Source organism: Diadema antillarum, unplaced genomic scaffold (assembly GCF_040938485.1).
Source record: "Diadema antillarum isolate AM-2024a unplaced genomic scaffold, OU_Dant_1.0 scf00000029, whole genome shotgun sequence".
In the NCBI taxonomy this organism is placed as follows: Eukaryota; Metazoa; Echinodermata; class Echinoidea; order Diadematoida; family Diadematidae; genus Diadema; species Diadema antillarum.
In genome coordinates this window covers 260,001-283,981 of record NW_027270918.1, presented here as the reverse complement: position 1 = coordinate 283,981, position 23,981 = coordinate 260,001, and the positions used below count along the sequence as shown (strand labels likewise).

Sequence of the window (23,981 nt, the reverse complement as noted above, 5' to 3'; positions counted from 1 at the left end):
ACAACGGCGAGTTTGTTTGGGCATGAAACAGCAGTTACTGAATTATTGTGGGTGCCATTTCTGCACTACAACAAACTATAAGTGTCCACCAGCGGAAAATGTGTTTCGATTTATGAGGCTATTCAAACCATTCGGATCTATTCGGATTTCATGCACGCTAAGATGAGTTCAGAATGCGACAAATCGCTCAGTGTGACTTCTGCTTTCGACGGCGGACTAAGATACGCTACTGGGCTGGGCTTTGCTGGAAAGAGAGAGCTTGACATCGCATCACCGGTCGGGGGGGTTATCGTGCATAATTGGCGTGGAATCTCTGGATGCCGGAATCGCGATTTTCTTGTACAACTTAAAACGCGGAGGTCTGGCTGCGGGGCGGCGGGCTGTATTGACTTGGGGCTGCCGGGTAGCTGTAGAGAAGGGAGGAAGGGATGTCCGAGCAGGGAAAAAAGACATATTGGTCAATATCAGAGAAGATCATGTTCCGTTGAGCATTTGCTGGCCAGCCACTTTGGCCGGAATTTATGAAGGTGGTACAAATGAAACCATGGTTTAAACCATGGACAAAAACCATGGAGCGTCAAGTGTCTCACGGAATATTTCGTTACAAAATTGGTCATTTCGTCGACGAAATGACCGTTTCGTTAACGAAATTATCATTTCGTGGACAAAATGTTAATTTAGTAACAAAATGTTGTCATTTCGTTACAAAATAATCATTTCATCGACGAAATGACCGTTTCGTTAACGAAATTATCATTTCGTGGACAAAATGTTAATTTCGTAACAAAATGTTGTCATTTCCTTACAAAATAATCATTTCATCGACGAAATGACTGATTTTATAACCAAATATTCCGTGCGACACTTGGCGCTCCATGGTTTTTGTCCATGGCTTAAACCATGGTTTCATTTGTACCACCTTCGTGAATTCGGGCCTTTAACACCTAGTAGCGTGGGGATACCAAGGAGTGGGAAAGCTAGCCCAGCTCGAATGTATTGGAGAATCCCTGTTACGAATTGTGGACAGCCTTATTACTGATCTCTACCTACATACAAACACAGCCAAAGAATTGAACTGGAGTTGACTGTTACCAATGAGCATACACTTTGATACACATATTTGCTACCACGCAGCTGATGGGCGCCATTCCTCGTTTTTCAAATGTAGCCCCAGTGGGCAGCGAATGAAGATTGACTCAAACGGACTACCCATGTTCCCCACGCTACTGGGTCTTTAAAGCCAACGATCGTCAACGTTAGAGCGAATTATAAGTAGACGGGTATTCGCTTTTCACGCCGAGTAGAGCCATAAGTTTGAACAGCTATCAAAACACACATTTTCATTACTGATTCTCTCTGCCATCAAATATCTAATTTGAACACCAAAGACTTGGACTGAACCATCAATAACATGATGTACAAAGAGCAAACAATCAATCAAACCATGCAGGTACCATGAGGGCAGTGTGAGTTGAATTTCGACACTTTCTTAATCTTTCTTATGCTGAATGATAATGCTAGATGAAAACTGGTCAGAAATGCATGTCAGAGAGGGATACTTCCTACCCTCAAAGAAGCTGGCAAAAGGGAGCTGGGGGCAAATCATTTAAATGTGACTTATTCTTGCTATAAGATCAGAGTAGGCATATTCTATTATATTCTGTGTCAACAGAAAAAACAAAACAAAAATTATTCATTCCAATAATAGACCTGTATTATATGTCAAGGTACCGTAACATTGCACTGACTACAATACAAACAGCAGCTACATCTAATCTTAAAAACAGGACTCTGTTGTCATGTATTCCCTCTGTCATTAAAATATGCTATATTATGAGTAAATACGTAGGTACAGTGTACATCCTACAGGAGGACAGAAGAGCAGGTGGCTTACTTGATGGTTCCAAGAATTTTCATTTATCACTAAATTCATTGACTAATTACAAACAAAAGAAAAACAAACAAACAGTTTTTCACATGCCTCAATCCATGTTCCCCACCTCCTCACCTTTGTTCTGTGATAGCTAAGCAGGATAAGGGTTATTGTATACAGAGCTTCTATTGTGATATTTCAGTGAAGCAATTCATCTGGTCACAACCAACTAGCATTGGTAGTCGATTTCACTACCCATGTAATTAAATACATGCATTATTATTAAAACTATCTTTCGAATTTTTTTGTCCTGTTCATACTTCAGACTATTTCATTTCTGAATCACAAAATAATTGCTGTTTTCTTTTCTAGAAAAATACAAGTCCTAAAGAGTCACATTTATTCTGCATGCTACACATGCAACTGACAATTGCTGTGCTCTGGAACGTATTTTCATTACATACTTCCATGAGAAACATAGTAGATAATAAACTGAAATTAGCATTGTCATACGACTCCCGACAAGCACTGTAAGTGCTTAACAGATCCTTACAGAAATTAATACAAGAACCCAAATGTAGCGACTCGAAAGTTGACAGTTATTGGAATTACCTTCCATCTGTATCATCCTACATTTCCTCCAACAATTACTTTGTCATGATAAGACATAATTCAAGAAAATGAGAAGTCCAAAATGATCACACTTGAACGAGTGAGACAGCTCCTCATTTTGACAGCACGATGTCTTTGTTTTAGGGGGGAGAATTTATCTGCGGCTGGATAAGACATGAATTGGAACATGACTCACGTACATGATTAATTATCCCACTTAATAGCTGGTGAATGACTCCATTAAAAACATCCAGTACATAATCATCTTGTAACTTTGCACCAGGGCTGGAAGAAGAAGATTCCAGTCATAGCTGATACTGATTTTGAAGAGAGGCATGGATCTCAAGTTATGATCATAGCATTCGTGGCAATGGTGATGAAATAATTGGCATATTTTGTGGAGGAAACACTCACCGACTCCTTGGTTCTGCGTATCTTTCTCCAGGCGGGTAGTCGTAGTAGTCCCTGTGATTGAAAATCATGTCAGTATACATGATTGTGCTACATGAATGATACTTGCATTACTAGCAGAGGTCAATCTACTACTATGGCATGACTACGAAATTCTAACATGTCAATCCATTATATGAGTGACTTGAAATCAAACATGAAGGCTTTGCAAGTTTTTTTTTTCCACTTTCCTAGAGCACTTCTGATAATAATGTGGCAAACTATTCTTAAATTCTTTTCATTGTTGTATTTTTTATTTCCGTATCATATAAGTTAGACAATTACACACACACAAGTACATGTGCATATACATACATACACTGTATACACACAAACATATATTGCTGGTAGTGGGGAAAGCAATTCCTTATGGTTCTAAATATTGCCACAAAAAACAAACAAACAAAAGGCAACAGAAACAAAAAGGCAGGAACATGAAAGAAATTAGGCAATCGGCTCACCGAGGGGGCGGCGAGTCAGCGTATCGTCTGTACCTTGGCGGGGTCAGCGGTCGCCGAGCGGGAGGGGGGCTGCGACTTCTGGCTCTGTATGAAGGGTAGCCATAGTCCCTGTAGTACGGGGAAGGGGGTCTCCTTCTGCTGTGAAATTGATTGTGTGAAGAGGGAAAGCAATCAAGCTCACCGAAAAGCCGTTTGGCATCTTGACTCCTCCTTACAACACAAATGCAGCAGTCAGTGGGTTTACATTGTACATTGGGCAACAGGCCGACAGTGAGTCATGATCTTGTGAAGTGCAATAGCAGATTCATGTTTAATGGGTTAAGTCGGCATGACTACTGCTCTTCAAAACTTCATCTTGAACCAACAATGTGATAGATTTCATGATATCTTTCTCTATACAATACACTAGGCATAATATTGACACCAAGGAAGAAAAAAAAAATGTACATTTCAAACTTTCAAATTCCATTTCAATTTGCAGTAAATTTTGTGTTACTGGTGTCCTTCTCTACTCATGAGCATAAAAGATACTTGCAGTGCAACTTACAACCATACAGTCTCTCTCCCTCTCTCTCTAAAAAAAAAAAAAAAATCACTCACCTGTAGTAGTCATCATAGTAGCGATCATAGTATGGATCGGGAGGAGGCGGTCTGCGGGGCGGATAGTCAGAGTAGTAGTCCTTCTCCCGTCTGTCATCATAGTAATCGTTGTATCTGCTGCCTCCTCCTCTTCCTCCACCCCTTCCTCCACGGTAGCCACTATCCCCATCACCATCGCGTCCACCGCGTCCTCCGCGCCCTCCTCTGCCACCACGCCCACGTCCCCTGCCCATTCCCCTTCCTCTTCCTCCGCCGCCGGATCCACTGCAGTTTAATGATTAAGGTGTTTAACGCATTTACAAGAACCACTAACAACTGGTATTTAAACTGACTGTGCAGTACATCACCTTGGAAAGAGAAAAAATAATGATGCTCAATAAGTATACAAGTGTACTGTTAAAAGGACTCAAGATTCATATCAATTCTGAAAAAAAAAATCATGCATGTACAATAGTGTGTATATCCCACACTCTATATCAAATTTTTAAACAATGAAATCAACAAAACAAAAGAGAGGATAATAGGGCATGCAAGTTGGCCCTTCTACATCCTAAATTGTAAAAGATATCCACACATGTTTATGTTCAATGTTTACAAAAAATAAAACCATGTTCAACAGTAATGACATTTCCATACGAGTCTACTGTGCGAACGGATGACAGTCCTCGGATCCATTCAACAGTTGCCATACTATGCTTATTCTTGTTGTCATAATAAGCACCATCACGAAAACAAGTCCCGCACACCTCTCCCCATTCTAACAAATCGAGACTTGATTTGTCTCTGTTTAGAAGGGAAGACAAAATGCCCTAGAATTGTCATTCCTGAGGCAAAGCTATCATCTTTTATCTGAGTACGAGTTTTGCACAACTGACTTTGCTCTACATGATACTACAATCAGTGTGAAAATTCAAATAAATCTGTTAACGAGTAATCAACAAAACCAATGTTTTATTTCATTTTATCTATTTTTTTCCCTCCTCGGGTGTTAAATCCTCCCGTCATAGCCCCAAAATGCCAAACCAAACAAAAGTGATATAAGTTGAGAGAAATAATGAGGGAAAAGCAATTTTGTAGGGCAAACACACATTGTACAGTATGTTATATTACCAAGACTATCAACTTCTCCTGGCAAAAGACCTACATGTATTGACGCAAAGAAATTAATGGCCCAAATTCATGAAGGTGGTACAATCTTTGTCCATGGTTTAAAACATGGACAAAGACCGTAGTTTTGTATGGGCGCCAAGTGTTGCATGACCTATTTCGTTATGAAATCAGTCATTTTGTGACGAAATGACTGATTTCGTAAAGAAATAGACCATGCGACACTTGGCACCCCATACAAAAATACGGTCTTTGTCCATGGTTGAAACTATGGACAAAGACTGTAACCCCTTTGTGAATTCGGGCCAATTTGATGGCAAAATCATATTTTGGTTGAAAAAGTGAACATTTGCAAATGCTTAGCATGCTGTTAATATCAAATTAAAGATTTTATACAAATAAAAACTATTTGCACGTTTTTTTGATGAAAGGCCTAAACAATTTTTTAATGCTACAACACTGTTCCGTAAAGGACTAAAGCAAAGTCTTGATTGTCCATAACCTTAGTTACACTATCTAAAGGGACATGCAACTATTGCACCCATGCAAGTCATGCACTGCTCTGCATTGGCATTAAGCTGTCTTCTCTGTTATTTTCAGCATCAATAACTCCAACTTGTTACTCAGTACTTCTTCACAAGTCCTGTCGAGATATGCATCATTTCAAGATACTGCCATAGCACGAGATTCTCTGTATGACTGCGAGAGGACAATTTTGACCATAAATTCAAAACGATCGCGGAAATGAAATTGATCACAAACCAAAAGAGGGGAGGGGGAGGGCAGATGTACAAAAGTGCTTACCTAGTGCCATTCAAAGAGCAGTCACGCGAAAAGTGGCCCAGTTTGCCACATTTGAAGCACTCCCCCTTGTTGCCCACCCCTGTCGTTTTGTGCACAGTGGACGTGGAAAATTGGACCTGGAGCACGTTGCCCATGAATTCTGACTTGTCAAGCTGTGTGACCGCCTCTTGGGATTCGGTTTCCGATCCCATGTGCTGGGAGAAAGCAGACGGCCAAAAGTTTGCGTGAGAGAAGAAGGGGAGAGAGAGAAGGCCGTGTGAGCCTCGCCTAATTTTCCTCCGTTTGCCATCGCCATCCTCTGTGCTGGCCCTGTCCCCTTTGCCTGGGTGGAAAAAAAGGCAGCAAATCTTCTGGCTTCAGAGATGAGGAGAGAAACCGCGACCGAAATTTGGGGCGGCCCGTGCTCGCCCCAAAGCGCTGGGATCTCATGACCGAATGTCTCTGTGGGACACCAGAAAATTTGCTGCCCTTTCGGGCTCTTTTGGGGTTTTTTTTTCGACTCATTACAAACTTTGAACTTACGGCTCCTTCCTTCCCTGTGAGGTAGAATGCTGCACTCTGATGGCATTGCCATGCAACCTATAACCCGTCAGTCTGGTAACCGCCTCCAACGCTTCCTCAATAGTGGACATGTGCTAAAACAAAAAACAAAATGACAGTCAACCCAACGCACCACTCCCTGCTTTTGCCATCACCTTTGAGACCAGGAAGATTATGGCGCCTGCAGTGTCTGCTGAATTCAATTCTTGTTGTACATATAACATGCAATACAATATGAAAACATGCATTGTCACTTATTTTCTTTACTGCATCTTCTTTCATGAAAATAACACTAATCTATACCTTTGTTTTATATTACATGTATGTATGTATGTATGAATAAGTCATTACACAAAGCTGTTTGACATTGTCTATCCTGTTGCAGAATATCACTCAAAAGACTCACATCTCACCCAGAAAAAAAAAAGCGAGAAAAATATGTACTTGGATCATGATGCACTGTACAGTGGATGATATCATTGCTAAGTTTTTGTGGCAGACCACTGCTTTGAAAATAAGGATGGCTGCGGAACTAAAAGCGCTGCTTTCTATTGGATAGTCACACAGAAACTGTATGTACATCATGGTGCAATATTAGTAAAGGGGATTTCTTTACCACAAAGCCATAGTTGTTCAGGACATCACATTCCTCCACTTGACCAACGGTCTCGAAAAGGCCTCTCAAGTCCCCGTTTGATGTTCCATCGGGAAGGTTTCCAACAAAGAGTTTCTTCGCCATTGTTTGTATTCAGAGACCTGGAAATAATGATTAAAAACAATGGTTAAAACAACAGCGGCAAATGTTTTGATAGGAACAACTCATATATATGGAAAAATACAGATGGGCAATTCCGCAGTTAGGTGGACATGACATGGATAAAAGAAATGTGCCTCTTTATCTTACTCTTTAATTTAGGTATCAACTAATGCCATGGATGTTCACCAATCACTAAGGTCTTTCAAATTCAGTAGAATTTATTTTTCATATTTATTGATTTTGCGAGATCTAAAACCATCATTTAAAATGTACATGTGGGACTGGGGATGCTGAAATTCACTTAAATGCAAATTACAGTGGGTTGCTTTGAAATGTTTTCCTCAAATTTTTGCTGAAAGGTAAAAGATGAATACATTTAAATACTCCAGAAGTCATGTGACATTTTGTCAATTACAGAAGGGTGAAATGACCTGCGGAATTACTCCGGACAAATGTAACGTTGCTAACCGTAACGTTACTAACCATGCATTTGGGGGTCTAGCTAATGAATTATCAGTCGAACTACTAAAAATATTTGCGTGAACATTTGTCATGATGCCATAATTGAAATTAATGCAACACTTTGTTTGAAGTAACTTGAAATTTTGCACACTTTTTGTTACAAGACATTGATTTTTTTGGTCATGTCCTTTTTTCGTAACGTTACTAACCAGCCCTTTTAGTTGCCATAGCAATTTTAATATTTATTGGATTGTGCTCATTCTTTTCTATATCATAGACCTGGGGAGGATGAACATGTTTTAACATGATTTTGACTTGAAATGAATAAATGGTGATTCAGCAGTAAAAATAAATATCTAAATTTCTTTAAAGATAATAAAGAGTAACTGCTTGAGTCCAATTCCGAGATTGAAACTGTGATTTTAAGTACTATGGTACATCACTATTGAGCACATGATGCTTGGGGAGCAAAATAAATCATATCTGACCAGTAAAGTGTCCATTTAGCTAGCACCTTCAGCATCGGTGGTCGCAAAATAACGGTTAGTTTTTGAACGAAGAAATTGGTCGTGAGTGTGTGATTCACGAGAATTTCATTGCGCCATCTCGTGGTCAAGCTGCGCGTAGTCACAAATTCGGTTTTCCGGATACTAGTAGCAGCAGCGCAGCAGCAGTTACAGCAAAGAGCCGTGACATCGACACAACACGATTTTCACGCACAGCTCGGTGAGATCGTGCATATCTACACAGCTGCACTACGTTGTACTACATGCGACTTCTTGGCTGGCTTCATTCGTTCGCCCCTCCTACCGGTTTACCGTACGCGTAGGTAATCGGCGACAGCGCAGCACCCAGGCTCGCTCCGGTGCGGTACTGTAAGAGACCAGCACTGCGTGTCACGTCCAGCTACACTGCTCTGCATGCACCGATGTCGAAGGGATAATCGCCTGTCGGTACGTATTACGACCCCACGGAAGATCGACAGTGAAAACAAGGAGGTATACTCTCAAACCTCCTTGGTGAAACAGAGATCATACGGTACGGTCTTTGAGTACAAGTAGGGCCTCGATTTGTTCTTACAGCTCACAGAAGTGAGTATCCTGCAGTGTCTCGGCAGAGCAATTATGCTGTAGGGTTGACAGCCCAGTCGCTACTACTACAATGTATGTACCATTTAGGTACGTATTCGCACAGCGTACTTTACAGCGTAGCGTCTGGTCGGGGTACAAACTCTGAGAGTCTGAGTGTAGCTGTACTGTAGGGCCAATGTTACAAAGGTAGTTTACTGAGGTAGTCAAATCTGTTTTTTTGGAGAACGCTTACTAGTAATACTAATCATTCAATGAATGTTGGATTAGGCCTATCTTGACTATATCATGATGTAGCCACCGACGGCCGACTCAGTTGAAGAGGTAATCCACCAGCCTTGTTTATTGTGCTAAGCCTAAAAAGTGTGCGAGTATACGTATTGGTGTCTAAAAAGGTTCTGCACAGTATCTACAGGAAGAAGAAGAAGAAGAAGGTAATAATAACAAGGGAGTTGAAAATTGTACTGGTAATTGTATTCTCGAGTCTTGTAGCCCGTCCACACGCCGTGCACTAGCACTAACAGTTACAGGGACAGGGCTGTAATTAGAGTCTTGGTTGAGTTTGAGTGGCGGCTGGTTGGGGTGAAAACCAACCAACCGACGTCAAACAACTATCGCCATTTATTTAATTTTTCTTTTCTTTTCTTTTCTTTTTTTTGCCGGGGGGGGGGGGGACCAAAATGTTCAATTTTTTATAATTTTTTTTTTTTTTTTTTTTTTTTTTTTATGATGGTTGAAACCCGACGAATCTGTCTGATAATGGCCTGCACAATTACAACTGCACTCTTAGTATTTGCCTTTGGCTTCATGGTTATTAGTAGTATAATTATAGCAATGTTAGAGACTGTTTAGTTTAGCTCTAACATGTTATAGTAACACACGCCTACTGTTAGTAGCCTCGAGTAAACTTCTAATGTTAGACTAACTATACACAGCCCAGTTGCTGTACGTATGTAGCGCGACAGCGTACATGTACAATTGTATTCACAGCGTCTGGTCGGGCTAACGTTAGATTTAGGCCCTAACACTAACACTCGTAACAGTTACGCCCTCAACACTTTATTCTTATTTTTTTTTTTGTTAGATCATTCTCTATCTCTGAATGTCTTTTTCTTTTCTTTTCTCCGGCTAGAATCGTAGAAATAAACATTTCGCATGGTAGGACCTAGCGCCCATTCATATGGTACAGACCAGAGTACCACCGAATAGTCCATTACCAAATTTTCTGGTATACCATAGCCTACTGTATTTCTACAAATTCTAGCATAGTTCGGTGTCATGTGCTGGGTGTCGTAGCTGATGACAGTGAGTGTGCACATGGACGAAAGATGGACGTGAATTTCATACTTTATATGCGTGGAGGGAGCGTGACATTACAACTGTATGTTACAATAAATCACTAACGTTACACTAACTGGTTAGACCCTCTAGTTGAAAATATTTAACGTTAGATAGGCCCTACTCATAGTTACTGGGTCTGGGAATGAGAGGGAGTAGAATCAGCTGGTTTTATCACCTTTCAACGTTATTTCCCCAAATAGAATTAACATGTAATCTTCAAGTACAATTCTTTATTGATAAATATATCAGATTAGTGCCCGCGTATGCCCAGTCAAGTAATTTTCAACTTCATTTCAGCATTTTTTCCTCGATTTCTGTTTGCGCATCCCGTGTTTGTACCACCTAGCTTTAGAAAGGGATCAGCAAAAACTAATTACCATCACAAAGACCTGTTATCTTCCTTTGAAAGTGGCTGGTGATTATGCAAGGAGACACGAGTAAATTGTCTTTGTATCAGCGCAGCAGATCCTGTTTGGCACATGCTTCAAACATTTTTGAGCGGCGGCTTCCAACAGAGATCAAAGGGAATAATGTTTTTACTCCATGTATAAAACCTCCTTGGTAGTACTTACTAACCTTGCATCCTTGGCTGTAGTAGTAAGGCTGTTTACTAAGTAGTGGTGACATTATATCTAGGTAGAAACTAACATGTAACTTCTTAGTGCTTGTGGAGATATAGACCCCTCTACTGCACTGTTGATAATTTCATCCTATCCTAATCAGATCTAACGTGGCGACTGGTTGACAGCTTGCAATCTACAATCTTGTAGGCCCCACCTTGTGCCTTGTACAGTCGATAGTTAGAACCAAGTATACATGCATTTGAATAGTTTCTACATTTCTAGATGTAGACCTATGATCTAATTTCTAGAAGTAGAATCCAGTGTCAGTGAGTGGCCGTGCGGTCAGCAACCATTTCAAGTTGTAAAACGCTGGAATGACCTGCCCCTGAAATTGCATAATTATTATGGTATTTTCACACTCGTCTCATCCACTAATGTCATACCCAAGCCAAGTTCTTGACAATTTTTTTTTTTTCATTTTTCAAATGGCGATAGTTGTTCGACGTGGTTTAGTTTTCACTCCAACCAGCTGCCACTCAAATCCGACTAAGAGTCCAAGACTCCAGAATACAAATGAGCTATAAGTAAGGCTAAGGTTAGAATCTACATGTATATTATAGAAACCTCTAACTTAGAGAGCTTGTGTATGACCAGAGTGGATGAGCTGAGTGTGAAGATACCATAATAATTATGCAATTTCAGGGGGAGGTCATTCCAGAGTTTCACAACATTGAAATTGTTACTGCTCAGCCACTCACTGACACTGGATCCTCCTACTTCTAAGAATTTGATCATACGTCTAGAATTGGTAGAAACTACATTTGTATTTGAATGCTTACATATTGTCAATCATGAAATTGAAGATACTAGATTCTACATGTAAGATTGTCTTTTCTTTTCTTTTTTTTTTGTTGTTGTAACCCATAGTTGTATTTTTACTATTCATGGAATTATCAACATTTGCTATTCCAGAATAAAAAGAATTTCAATCCTACAGATTGCATCATAGCTATAATGATATATGATTATGATGAATACTAGTCCCTGTATAATTTTTTTTAAATTTCTGTACACTGTAGTAATGTGCAGTTTACATGATTGTTAGATCTACAGCTGCAGTAGTTGAAGTATACAGCTTGCACCTGTAAAATGCAGTACATTTCCATTTGCTTCTTCCAGTAGTAGATCGAGGTCCTTCCTTATGAAAAGAGGGTCAATCAACCACGTACACTTGTACACTGGGCGTGACAATGTAAGATACATAAAACATCATAGAACTTCCCAAAAAGGATGTATCGTGTAGAAGGGTCTCAACAACCCTTTGTCTTGTTCTAGCACATTGCTGCAAAGCTAAGTAGCAAAAATAAATACATAGGGCCTACATGTACATTGTTTTCGATCCTTGAGTCAAAGACATGAAGGATGTGTCTGGTTTTGTAAGCTTGGGTACATTTGCTGCTATTGGTAGGGTAGTTGCTAGTACAGTAATTACTAGCAAATTTGGCAAGATGTTTCTGCAATAGCGGATCCAGGCAGGACCTCACTGGTCACATGCCTGTCCCCCTTATTTTTATTTTATTTTATTTTTGGAAGAAAAGAAAAAAAAAAATTGGGGAGTAGTGCGTGTTTGTAAATGCACCCCTTTTTCTAAAAATTCCTGGATCTGTCTGTTCTGTACTACGTGTATGTACGTGTTGTATGTAGTGTAACGATAGTTTTTATGTTATTATTATTTGGTAGGAAAGACTTATTCAGGACTTATTGTATGTTTACTGACTCACTTGTTTTACCTTCTTATGACTGTATCTTCCACTACACTCTACAGATATTCTGTACCCTACCCATTCCATTAGCTTACAGATGCACACTTATGTACCACACATATGGCAAGTGGTGAGATATACCAATGTAAGTGTGTGTATGTTTGGGGGAGGATGACATGTGGAAATCTTGATATTTATACACCATACTCATTTCAAAAACATGTATGGATAAAAAGAAAGACACAGAGACTCACAGGTATATCTTTCAAAACAATAAATACCAAGTTTGAACTTTGTTATTGTAAAAAGCTGTTTACAGTTGTCTATTCAATATTGAAAGTGTTGTAGATGTGCTTTGGGATATTGCAGATACCTTGGTTTTACAATGCTAAAAATTGATTTGACTCTACAGTATTTTTATCCCAAAGGAAAGTAATTTTTGCTGTATACAATTGTCTGTTTGTTTGTTTGTTTGTTTTCTACAGCTCATACCCTACTCAATATATCGTGACCACCATCTTCATCTGCTGCTGCTACATATCTTTTCAGCTTGACTGGGCATTGTTGAAAACGTATCCGAATGAACTTCAAGATAGTGCCAAGTAGTTACCAGAAGCGTCTTCATTTAATCGTACATGTGCATACATGTTTTTGTGCTTCCATCCTGGGTAGGCACTTGCTGACATCTTTCATACATAGTACAGAGTACAATTGTAATATCATGATTAACTTATTTACTTGGGACCAATATTTTAGCTGTGACCCATAAAGCAATGTTCTTGTCATTATGGGTAAAATACAAGGGGCAATATTGATTTGAACTATTCACATTTTGGCCCTCTTAGCTGTTGGTCAGTAAAATATGACATGGGGCCCCTTGTGTAATGTCAAAGGGTACATTACACAGCAACAACCCCATTTCCTTGGAGAAAGTTGACATAATTGCTGGGTATGATTTACTCCACACCAGTGCATCATATCAAGAGTTTTGGTGAGGAGGAAAAAAAGATCTGACTTTGTTCACATTTATCACTCTGAAAAAAATATGTCACCCCCATGTCAAAGTTTGTAAATGGGAAGTCTTTGGTCATTGTATGAAGCTAATAATGGATTTATTATCTTTTTTTTTTTTTTTTTTTTTTTTTTTTTCATGGAACGTTACAATTCCAACCCACACCCTTATAGGCCTTTTATGTTTGTATGATATGAGTCCATGTATGAATCCCACATTTTCAGTTGAGTTGTCTACACATCAAATCTTGGCAGTTTTATCAGACCTACTAATGTAAGTGTCACACTTGTGATGAGAGTGTCACTCCAAAGCAGCTGATCTCATGCTCATCTGCCAGCAATCATTAATTTTTCTCACTCCTCAAAGAAAGACAAAGAAAAGAAAAATGTGTCACATATATCAGTGAATAAAAAGTGATGAGAACCAGGTTGAATTGATTGAAGTTCAACTTTTCCTGATTATGTCTGTTGACAAGAGAATAACTACATGGTTTGTATCTCACTTACCAAGCAAGAAACTGAATGATTTCTATAGAGTCTAAAAGAGAACAATTTTATGAATTCAACAGTAAAAATTTGATTGATATCGGATGAAAAATACAGAGTTATGAAAATTTGAAGTTTTCATTATTTCTCCAAAACAATTCTTGTACAGTGGGTATGACTATGCAAGTGAATGAGCTAACAATGTCATACCCTCATAATTTTGCAGCAATCAAGTACAAAAAAAAAAAACAACAACAACAACACACACACACACACATGAAAATTCAATGTTTCAGTCATTGAAGTCTGAAACATGGCATTATTACTGGTTGAATAACTTCACAATAGTGGTCACTGAGATATATGAGGATTTGAGCCTTGGGAATAAGTGCATTTGAATGAAAAACAGGAAATTTCAACATTTTATGTGCAGGAATGACACACTCACCTCCCATTTGCATATTCATATTGACTGTTCAAGAACCATTTCCCTCAAAAATAGCAAAACTTTGAAATGTTTTAACTTGGAACTCTATTTTTTCATCCTAATTCGATCTACAGTAGTGTGAATGCATTTATGTTTTACTCTTTCTTGTCAGACTGGATTTCCCCTCTAAGTCTCTATTATCCATGATGGACTGTATATTTCAGAAAAACGGGTACTGGTACTTGCTTTTGGTTGATTTTTTTTTTTCATTCTATTTATTCTATTATCAAATGTAATGTGGTGAATACTGTACCACCAGACATTTATATCTGTATTTTGCCTGTGAAAAATACAGTTTGGTACAAGAAGTAATGAGAATATAATATCCATTATGTCGTAGATCCCTTTCACCCAAGTTATGCAAACTCTAAATTTGGAGAAAGTGTTACATTCATCCAACATTTCAACAATAAATTGGTTCATCCATTGAAAAATGAGAAACAAAATGCAAAAAGCAAGCTTGAGACATGGAATATCAGTTGAACAACCGCACATGCAGTGCAAATGTAAAGTGGGCCTGCATGTGTATTATCATCTCTTGATAACCAACAGAACACATCAATTCTTGCTCTTTTTTTTTGTATCTTCTGTTCAAATTAGAATGAGGTAAACAAGTACTGTCTTCAAAATGTTATGGAAGAAGTCTGGACACGGAACCAAATGTACATGTACTGAGTTGTACAGGTTTAGCTGGGACTAGCATATTCAGTATTTCCTAGTTACCACAAAAGACTCATTGCAAGCTGTTGGTTATCCAAAAAAAAAAAAAAAGAACAACAGTAAACATTCATGTGATAATAACTGGGTTAGTCAAATACCGGTAAGTGAATGGAGGCACATTCGTTAAGTTCGCCCATTGGCGAACATTTTTCTAATGTTATCCCATGGGAAAATATTTTCACAGAACAAATGACAGAAGGCATAGGACCGCGCGCACACGGTGAATTTGGCTCTGCAACACGCGAGCCGAGCGATCGAGTGTGTTGTGCTGGCGGTTGGCGTATTTGACTAACCCATATAATAACAGACAATGACTTTTGTTGTCAGGGAACATGTACCAAGTGTTCCTACCTCAGGGTTTGAGATGCTATTTCGAGAGGCTGTAAGTCCCTCGACATCGGCTCGGAACTTATAACCTCCCTCAATAGCATTTCAAACCCTTCGGGTGGAACATTCGGTATGTTCCCTCCCCCGCCAGTCATCATCATGAAACTCATCATGGTAATACTATTGTTGTACACACTCAGTAAAGATTGACCACTTCTATATCTGCTGCAAAGCTCCACTCTAGTCTCAATACTCGTCACAATTGGAGTTTATTTATGTAATCTGGAATACGTTGTATCTTTTCACTTCACGAGAGAGACTAGCCAATGTTCCTGTTTATGTTGTTTTTTTTTTTACTTATTCAAGTCCTGTTAATTATTTGAATACTTGTAATAAAACTTATTTGTAGCATGATTTTTTGTGAAATTTGTAATCGGAATAATATCTTCTAAATCACAATATGCCCTTGGGAGTATTTATTCTGCCCTCTTGTACGTAAGTATGGGTATGCCACATATACAGTGGAAACACAGCACATGAATAACAACATCCGTGGGACCAAGACATTATGTTCTTTATATCAGATACATTGTATTTTGTTATATGCAGAATAAAGCAAATAAATTCATTGTGACCGGAGAAATCAGCTTGGTATATTAGTTATTTTGTATGTATTTGGTTTCCATTGTATCTTTGTGTGCAGTTGCGATGTACGAGCTGACAGCATTTTCTGTGTTTCGTTTTGTTGTTTTGTTTTTGTTTGTTTTTTACATCGTATACGCCCGGCACGTAGTACATTTTTAGGTATTGACAACTGCGCGCAGTTGCGATTATATATATCAGTGGTGGGTCGTAAAATACGGGTGTTCATTTTCTCAAGTGTTGAAAATATTACATGAATTCTAACTGCTTTCAATGTATTTTTTTTTTTTTTTACAAGTACTGCAACATTTAGATTGTTCAGAAGGCCAAGTCTAAAAACAAACAAACATAACAAAACTGTGAACCAGCTGACACATTTCCCCAAGGGGCTGATTTCCCATGAAGACACAACACAAGACACTTGTTATTGTGTGTGTGTGTGTGTGTGTGTGAAGTTTATGAGGGGAAAATGTGAAAAAAATTGAAAGAAGAGCTTGTTCACTCTAGTATGTTACATAATATATATATATATATATATATATATATATATATATATATACAGTCAAACCTGTCTATAGCGGCCACCCAAGGGAAACGAGAAAAGTGGCCGTTATAGACAGGTGGCCGCTATAGACAGGTAATCCAACTTAATGTGCATTGCCTATACATGTACCATCGTTGGATACGTCGATATTAAAGTATTTATTGTACATAATGTACTATGCGTAAGTATACACACGTGTATTTCATGCATTGAACAATGCCAGTGTTTGTGAAATTGTTGCACAGTAGCATCTGTACAGTCGTGAAGAAAGCTTTACACTAGTGCATTATTATGACTGAATGAGTGATGAATGCAGCGGTGGCGATCACTGAACATTGCCATGAATGTCTGGCACGGCCACAAATCAGAAAAACATGCTGAATTACCGGCTCTGTGGCCGCTATAGACAGGTTAAAATCTACCGCGGGAAACAAAATTTGTGGCCGCTGGCCGCGTTAGACAGGTGGCCGCTATACACAGGGTCTTTAACAGGGCTTTTCTCTCGGGGGGATTTTTCAGTGGCCGCTGTAGACAGGTGGCCGCTATAGACAGGTGGCCGCTAAGGCAGGTTTGACTGTATATGTATATATATGTATATATATACACATATATATATATATATATATATATATATATATATGTGTGTGTGTGTGTGTGTGTGTGTACTGTGCTCTACTGTATTCCATGAAGACACAACACAAGACACTGTTGTTATTGTGTGTGTGTGTGTGTGTTTGTGTGTGAAGTTTATGAGGGGAAAATGTGAAAAAAATTGAAAGGAGCTTGTTCACTCTAGCATGTTACATAATATATATATATATATATATATATGTATGTGTGTGTGTGTGTACTGAGCTCTACTGTATTTCAATCAGCATAAATAAATCTCATACAACTGACATGAAAAGAAACTAAAGAACGTTGGTTTGAAAACGTGTATGTGTGCGTGTTTGCTGGCAAAATCTTCAGCTGAATACATTTCTTGAATTATTTCGTGGTAATGTGTTACAGGAGTATATCGGTCAAAATCTGAATAAGAATATCCAATACAAAGTGCATTCTCTTGGATGACGTACTGGCGAGATCATCTGTATCCAAAGAAGCGACTTTTCCAATTCACCCTATGAAGAAAAACAATATACAATGTACATTACATTGTCAAGGCATTATGCTGAAAAACAATGCATTGGGGATTGCGGGGGGGGGGGGGGGGGCTATAACGGACGTCGGGGCGCCCGGTGCTGGGCCACGGATCTCCGTGAGATAGGCCTACATGTAGCAGTGTGCTAGGGGCGGCATTGTGGTAAAATGTTGTATCCTATTAGCAATAAGAAAGGAAGAAAATGTCTTCGTTACTGATTTGCAAACTTTCCAAAAAATTGGCAATATGGCATCACTAATCTTGTCATCAATTTTGTGAAAAAAAAAAATCGGTGACGACGCAGAGAGACAGAGGGAAAAAAATAACAAAATGGGCCTACAAAACGTGTAACACAACGAAACACAGAGAGAGAGATCCTTTCGGAAAGGCATTCATTTATGACAATATGCTCCAATTACGCGAAAAGTCCATGCTAAAAATACAGCAGCAACAAACTGCCCAATGGGCCTATATTTACATGCTGAAGCGTCGACAATGAGTATGCCAAAAACGTGGCCCAGCACTGTAGGCGGAATGAATTATGGCAGAAACGCGTAGAAAGATGATAATGGCTTGGTTCTCTAGACATACAGTAGATCATTTAGCAGTGACAGAAGAAAGCCTGTGTAAACATGGACCTGGGTCCATGGTATAAACAAGACATTGAAAGGGGCAGCTCGCCACTGCGTTGCCAAGTCCCAACAGAACAAAAATAAGAAATAAAATGACCAAAAGGCCGGGCATAATTTATGTAAAAATCTCCAGAAATCACAAAAAAAAAAAAAAAACTTACAAAATTTTGAAAAGTGTAGTTACATAGGCTTCAATTTCCACACAAAATAATACGTGTTGACTTATGACCGCTCATCAATACTAGTAGATCCTTATCATTTGATAACCGAGTACTGGTAGTAAGTTGTTTGACATTGAATTCGCCTCATTCATTGTGCATGATCCCATTTGATTATGACGTCATCATTTACTAGTACGATACGTAATGTACCATGCGATCTTGTACCCGTGCAGGGAGGTGAGACTTTTCTAAATTCATAACATCATGACAAGGATCTACTTTAGGTGATTTACATTATATGAAACAAATATTTTTCATTCGTGCTAAGGACGGAATATTTCATTTGGTTCCCCTTTCAATGAGGCGCAGCCGAGTTCAGTGGATCATTATTTTATCTTTCGCCTCACTCAGACATATTCTGTCCATTGCACTCACAAACATTCATTATTTTGTATACTTTTCAACACTAATACGTCTTGTTATCAATTGCAGGATTGCATTGCATGAGTCTATCTCGGTGCAGTATAGTGCATACCTATCGCAGTCATGCACACACATTCGAGGCAAATAAGCATACCGTACAATGTGAATGTCTAATACCAGGGAGGTGAGACAAGGTCTCACCTCCCTGCTAATAATACCCAGTAAAAGTTTATATAGGTGTGAGTTGATTGACGGAAGACTTGAACAGGAACATAATAATTGCAATTGTAGGAGGAGAACTTTGGGGAAATGAAAATTCGTTTTCATTTGTTGTGATATCTTTCATGGTCTTGAAATCAGCAAAAAATATCAAAAATCACCAAATAACGATTTGGCTACCAGACTGAAATTTTCATTCATTTTTTCTTTACAGATTTTTTTTTTGTCCAGAAATTGAATTTTGTCACCAAGGGCTTCCAAAAGTCACAAAATTTCACCCTTTTGGGTTACTGAAATCCGGGAGGTCATTTAGTTAGACACTTGTTGGTCGTGAGGGAACTATGCACCACCGGCAGCAAGACCCATAGGCCGTGTACAAAAGAGATGCACTGGCAATGTAAGAGCGACCAACAAGGTTTGGTTGCCTCGCTCTTTCCGCACCCAGTAAACACGCGAGGTCCCTGGAAACACGTGAGAGCACTGAGGCATATAGATCCAGCGAAGTGTTTCGCACTGGAGTCGTGATGGTGGTCATCTGTGTTCTCCTGGCCCTCCGCTCCTTCACGTTCTCTTCCTCTCCCTCTCCTTCTCTCGCATCATGTCCCCCTCCCCTACACCCTCCCCCCCCCCCCCCCCTGCATCTGTACGAGTATTTTGGGTCAGCGTGCACGGTTGAAGTACATGACGGGGGATATTACGCAAGAGGGTCTCTCGGAGCAGAGTGAGATGACTTCGCTGGTCAGAGCAAGGAGGTACGTTGTATACGCGAGCTCGCCCAGTACCCCTTTCGTCAGAGCAGCGAGGTGGTATTACATTCAGGCAGCCATCATACTTGTATTACAATATAGGACGTCAATGTCTACTACAAGCATAACTGTTTATGTGCAGCGGAGTCTTGTGTAACATCGCGTGTGCATGCTGTCAACATAATGCCATAAACAACAATATTTTTCATATAGCGTGCGGCAAAGTTAGTAGGGGCTTGGCTCTATACCACGCTGGGGTATGGTAGAAGTATTCGCGAGAGGAAGAAATGAATACCGTCTGCACTCCTAAAGTCCACTAAAATAATACACGTTGCAGTTCTATACCACAAATATATATTGGGGCCTATTTATGGATATCATACCTTTTCTTTTTCTCCATCTGTATATACGAGTGCCGGAATTTGCCTCACACTCTAAATTCGTTGATTAGAAAGTAATCTAATGGACCAGGCCGGAGGAGGGACAAATCCAAATAAGATCTAATGGATTTAATTTCTAAATCAATTAGACTAAAAATTGTAATCTTATGTGGATTTATCCCTCCTCGTGGTCTTATTAGATTACTTTTTAATCCAACGAATTTAGAGTGTGTAATTTGGAAAAAAAAATCATGCTATCGAGGATATCGGTAATCATGAGTATCATTATAATGTATATACGGGACGATTTATAGCACATGAATCTTGGCTCCAATATGTTTACATACACCCTGTTTGAGATGTGAAAATGTTCCCCATGATCTTGAAGCACGTAAATTTTCCTAATGTTGGGCCTATGCACGCGTACATCCACGCAATCATGTGCGCAACATAATGATAGGCATGTTCCACCGATTTAGATCTCCCTCCTTCAGGAGATGATTCCTGCCCCTTTGACCATAGATAGGGTCTTACTTAGTCCTCGTTTGTGTTGGAAGCACGAAGCCACTTTGTTTTGTAGCTCTGTGATGCAACCATCGAACTCGCCTAAAAAACAAGCAAGCAAGACGAATATATCCCCATGTATACAGCAAACGGGGGTCTTTCGTAATGAGCAGGGAGGTGCCTCCATAATGGTATGGGCCACTTCCCGATACCATTGGTGCAACTGCAGCTGTGGAGGTGGTGGTCTCTTCCTTCTCTCATGGTGCAGCGTGGTCTTATGCTGAAGACCAAGTAAATTTGTTTGTCATTCTGTGGTCAGTGTCATTTCAATTCTTCTATTTTCATTAATTTTCATATATTTTTCAGATTTCTTTTGTTTTGATGTGTATATACCATGTAAATAGTTACCTTCTTTTTCATGATTTATCTCAACCACTCTTAGCTATATCTGACTTCTTTGTCATCAAGAGCTGGTTGAAGACTAGAGAGTTTATTTATCCAATACGGTAGGCCTATAGCGCGTTACCGATCTGTTGTCTTTTACCAGGCGAGCTGTCGTGAGGGCAGTGCAGATGACAGTTTTAGCATTAGTCTTCAAAGCCTCCAAAGTAAGTCAACGTATATACGAGACGAATCTTGATATCGAGTCGGTGAAATTTATTGAAAGTGTACAACGTTCCCTCTCACTTCCGGCAAATACGAGACAAATGGAACTTTCTTACGACTCTGACGATGGAACTGATCTGGATGCTGCATATCAGCGATACTGGGGTCCAGAAGTAAGTAATAATCACTGGTGTTTGAAATAGATATAGGTACCGGAAGCTCAAATCGAAGCTGTAGAATCAGACAATAATAGTAATGATACTGTTACTAGTGTTAGTTCTCAGATGTTTTCATGTTCCTGTCGATTTGTATCAAATTGCCTTTGATATATAATAGTATTATTGTCAGGAGGTGTTAGGTGTGTACAACTGTTGCTGCTGTTTTTATCTTGATACAGTTTAGTGCAAGCTATACAGATTATCACTCTCCTAAGAAAGTTCCGTTCATGGGCGTGTGGCAGTGTCGCGGTTAGAAATCACATAAACCTCTAAAATCTAGATAATTACTACTAGACGACATGACCTGCTATGATAATATCGAGTACGTAGAGCGAGATCTCCCTTCATCATTCGTGTAATACCTATCCGGTGTATAATAACGAAATATTCAATATTCAGACCAGAGACCACCTCTGTGCCATACATGAATATCATTGCTGGAAGACAATGCTCAAAAACTCTCAATCGTTATGATATAACTGTATTACAACAAGGAGATAATGATTGCAGACTTGCATCATGGATCCACGACAGTACCTCTAAGTTAATATGCGGCCTATATATGTATATAATATATATATATATATATATATATATATGCAATTTATTACCTATAGTGGCTGTTTGTGCATATTATGGGTGTGGTGCTGCTCATGGAGCACTTTTGGATCTCTTCGCTCCGTGTACGTTATACCCTCTCTCTCGCTATATTATATAGGCCTTTTTTACCATTCTTTTCGGTTACGAAGTAAATGTTATATACCATCGTCATTGACATGGAGGCTATTGTAATTTACCGCAAGAATATTGTATCATATAACATATATATATATATATATATATATATACACATCAGTGTATATACTTACATACATGTATATGTACATATACAGTATTATATTTATATACAATCGTACCTGCACTGTGATGGACAATCTGAAACCCCAGATACGAATGGATGAACTAGATTATAGATGCTGATAGGCCTAATGGAGGCTACATAAGCGTATATCAACAAGAGCCAGGCGACAGAGGGAGAGTGAAAGACAGAGAGCGATGAATTTTCAGAACACCCGCTATATACCTGTATACTTTCACTATAGGTCATAAACTGGAATTTGAAGGATAAAGTTTATTTCACATTTTGGCGTAAATTACGATTCTGAATGACATGATGGGGTCTTGAAAACGAGTGTTACTCTGTATGACCCATGAAAAGGAGATAATGAAACGGAGGCTGAATAATTCATCACCTCGGATACCACGAAATCTATCCAGTATCCGCTTGAGTTTGTACAGCGGTTCGATTAGCAGTCAATGGCTGCAGTAAATGGCCGCCGGCCTGCATTGAAATTAGGAAATTGAATCGTTTAATTCACAGGAAATCCATCCAAATAAAACTATTACCTTCCGTGATAATATACAAAAGTGACAAAAATTGGAAAAAACTGAAGAAGATATGACATTTTGAAATGCCCCCTCTTTTTTTCTTTTCACATTTCGGTCAGTCCGTAAAACGAATATTCACAGCACGGAGCGAGTTGATGATAATAAATACCCTCACAATTTTTATGTTTGTTACATACGACATTCTTGAGAGATTTGCTCGTTTGTTATTTTTTTTTTTGCTAAAAGTAGAGGTATACCGAGATAACCCTTCTTTTTTTTTTACAAGCTTTATACTTTACACGGCTGAAGTGTTTTTGTTTTCCGTATAGGAAATTAGTTCAAAATACTCGTAAGAAATTATAAGAACATATTGTTAACTTGGTCATTTTTTGGAAAATTTTTCTGAAAATTTAGATATTTCAAAATGTCATGTCTTACCATGTGGCAAATTATACCACACTATCTTCCCGTTTCTTATCCGATTGCATCATATCCCATCTGAGGCCTATGGTGCGAAGGGATTGGCTTTATTTGGATCAGGTGAAGTACATGCACCTCGGCGACGTTAGAGTAATGCCGCACTCGCAGACAATACAAATGATTATTTGCTTATTTGATATTTCTGTGTCGTTCTGGAGGGAACACTTTCTTTTTCGTTGATGTAATACAATTTTTAAGGCTTTAGCAACACTGACAAATAGTGACTTTATTCGGCATGACAAACAAATTCAGGCAAAGTTGATTTGGAAATTTCCTCTATGCTTGTGGTAATAAAACGATTTATATTACTACCTAGTTAGAAAATCCCAGAGACACAAAATGCAGTGAAAAGAGTTCTAGTTATAGGCCTAAATAATACAAAACGTGTCAATAGGCCCTATATATTTTTTTTTCATAAGAGCCTATGGTAATATTACGCCGTTC

General features: G+C 39.0%; 2 protein-coding genes across 7 annotated transcripts in view; one reads left to right on the top strand and one right to left on the bottom strand.

Moving 5' to 3' along the window:
* Nucleotides 1-23,981, bottom strand: part of LOC139738876 (uncharacterized) — a 60,866-nt gene that overhangs the window by 6,233 nt on the left and 30,652 nt on the right. For 2 of the 6 annotated variants that reach the window (XR_011711473.1, XM_071649511.1), the window contains exons 2-6: nucleotides 7,064-7,203; nucleotides 5,908-6,101; nucleotides 3,997-4,260; nucleotides 3,397-3,534; nucleotides 2,900-2,950 (exon numbers count right to left, since the gene is read on the bottom strand). Coding sequence is in view for 3 of the 6 variants with exons in the window: in XM_071649511.1 (XP_071505612.1) it covers nucleotides 2,900-2,950; nucleotides 3,397-3,534; nucleotides 3,997-4,260; nucleotides 5,908-6,101; nucleotides 7,064-7,186 (770 nt within the window). In the remaining 3 variants the exon portion in view is untranslated. Of the gene's footprint in view, nucleotides 1-138; nucleotides 408-2,899; nucleotides 2,951-3,396; nucleotides 3,535-3,996; nucleotides 4,261-5,907; nucleotides 6,102-6,429; nucleotides 6,543-7,063; nucleotides 7,204-23,981 lie in introns of those variants that run through there. The other 4 variants (XM_071649526.1, XM_071649531.1, XR_011711476.1 and 1 more) reach the window with 4 other exon arrangements.
* The window catches only part of LOC139739391 (uncharacterized), a 7,412-nt gene continuing 4,982 nt past the window's right edge, over nucleotides 21,552-23,981 (top strand). The window contains exon 1 of the mRNA XM_071650015.1: nucleotides 21,552-21,623. Coding sequence (XP_071506116.1) covers nucleotides 21,552-21,623 — 72 coding nt within the window. The remainder of the gene's footprint in view (nucleotides 21,624-23,981) is intronic.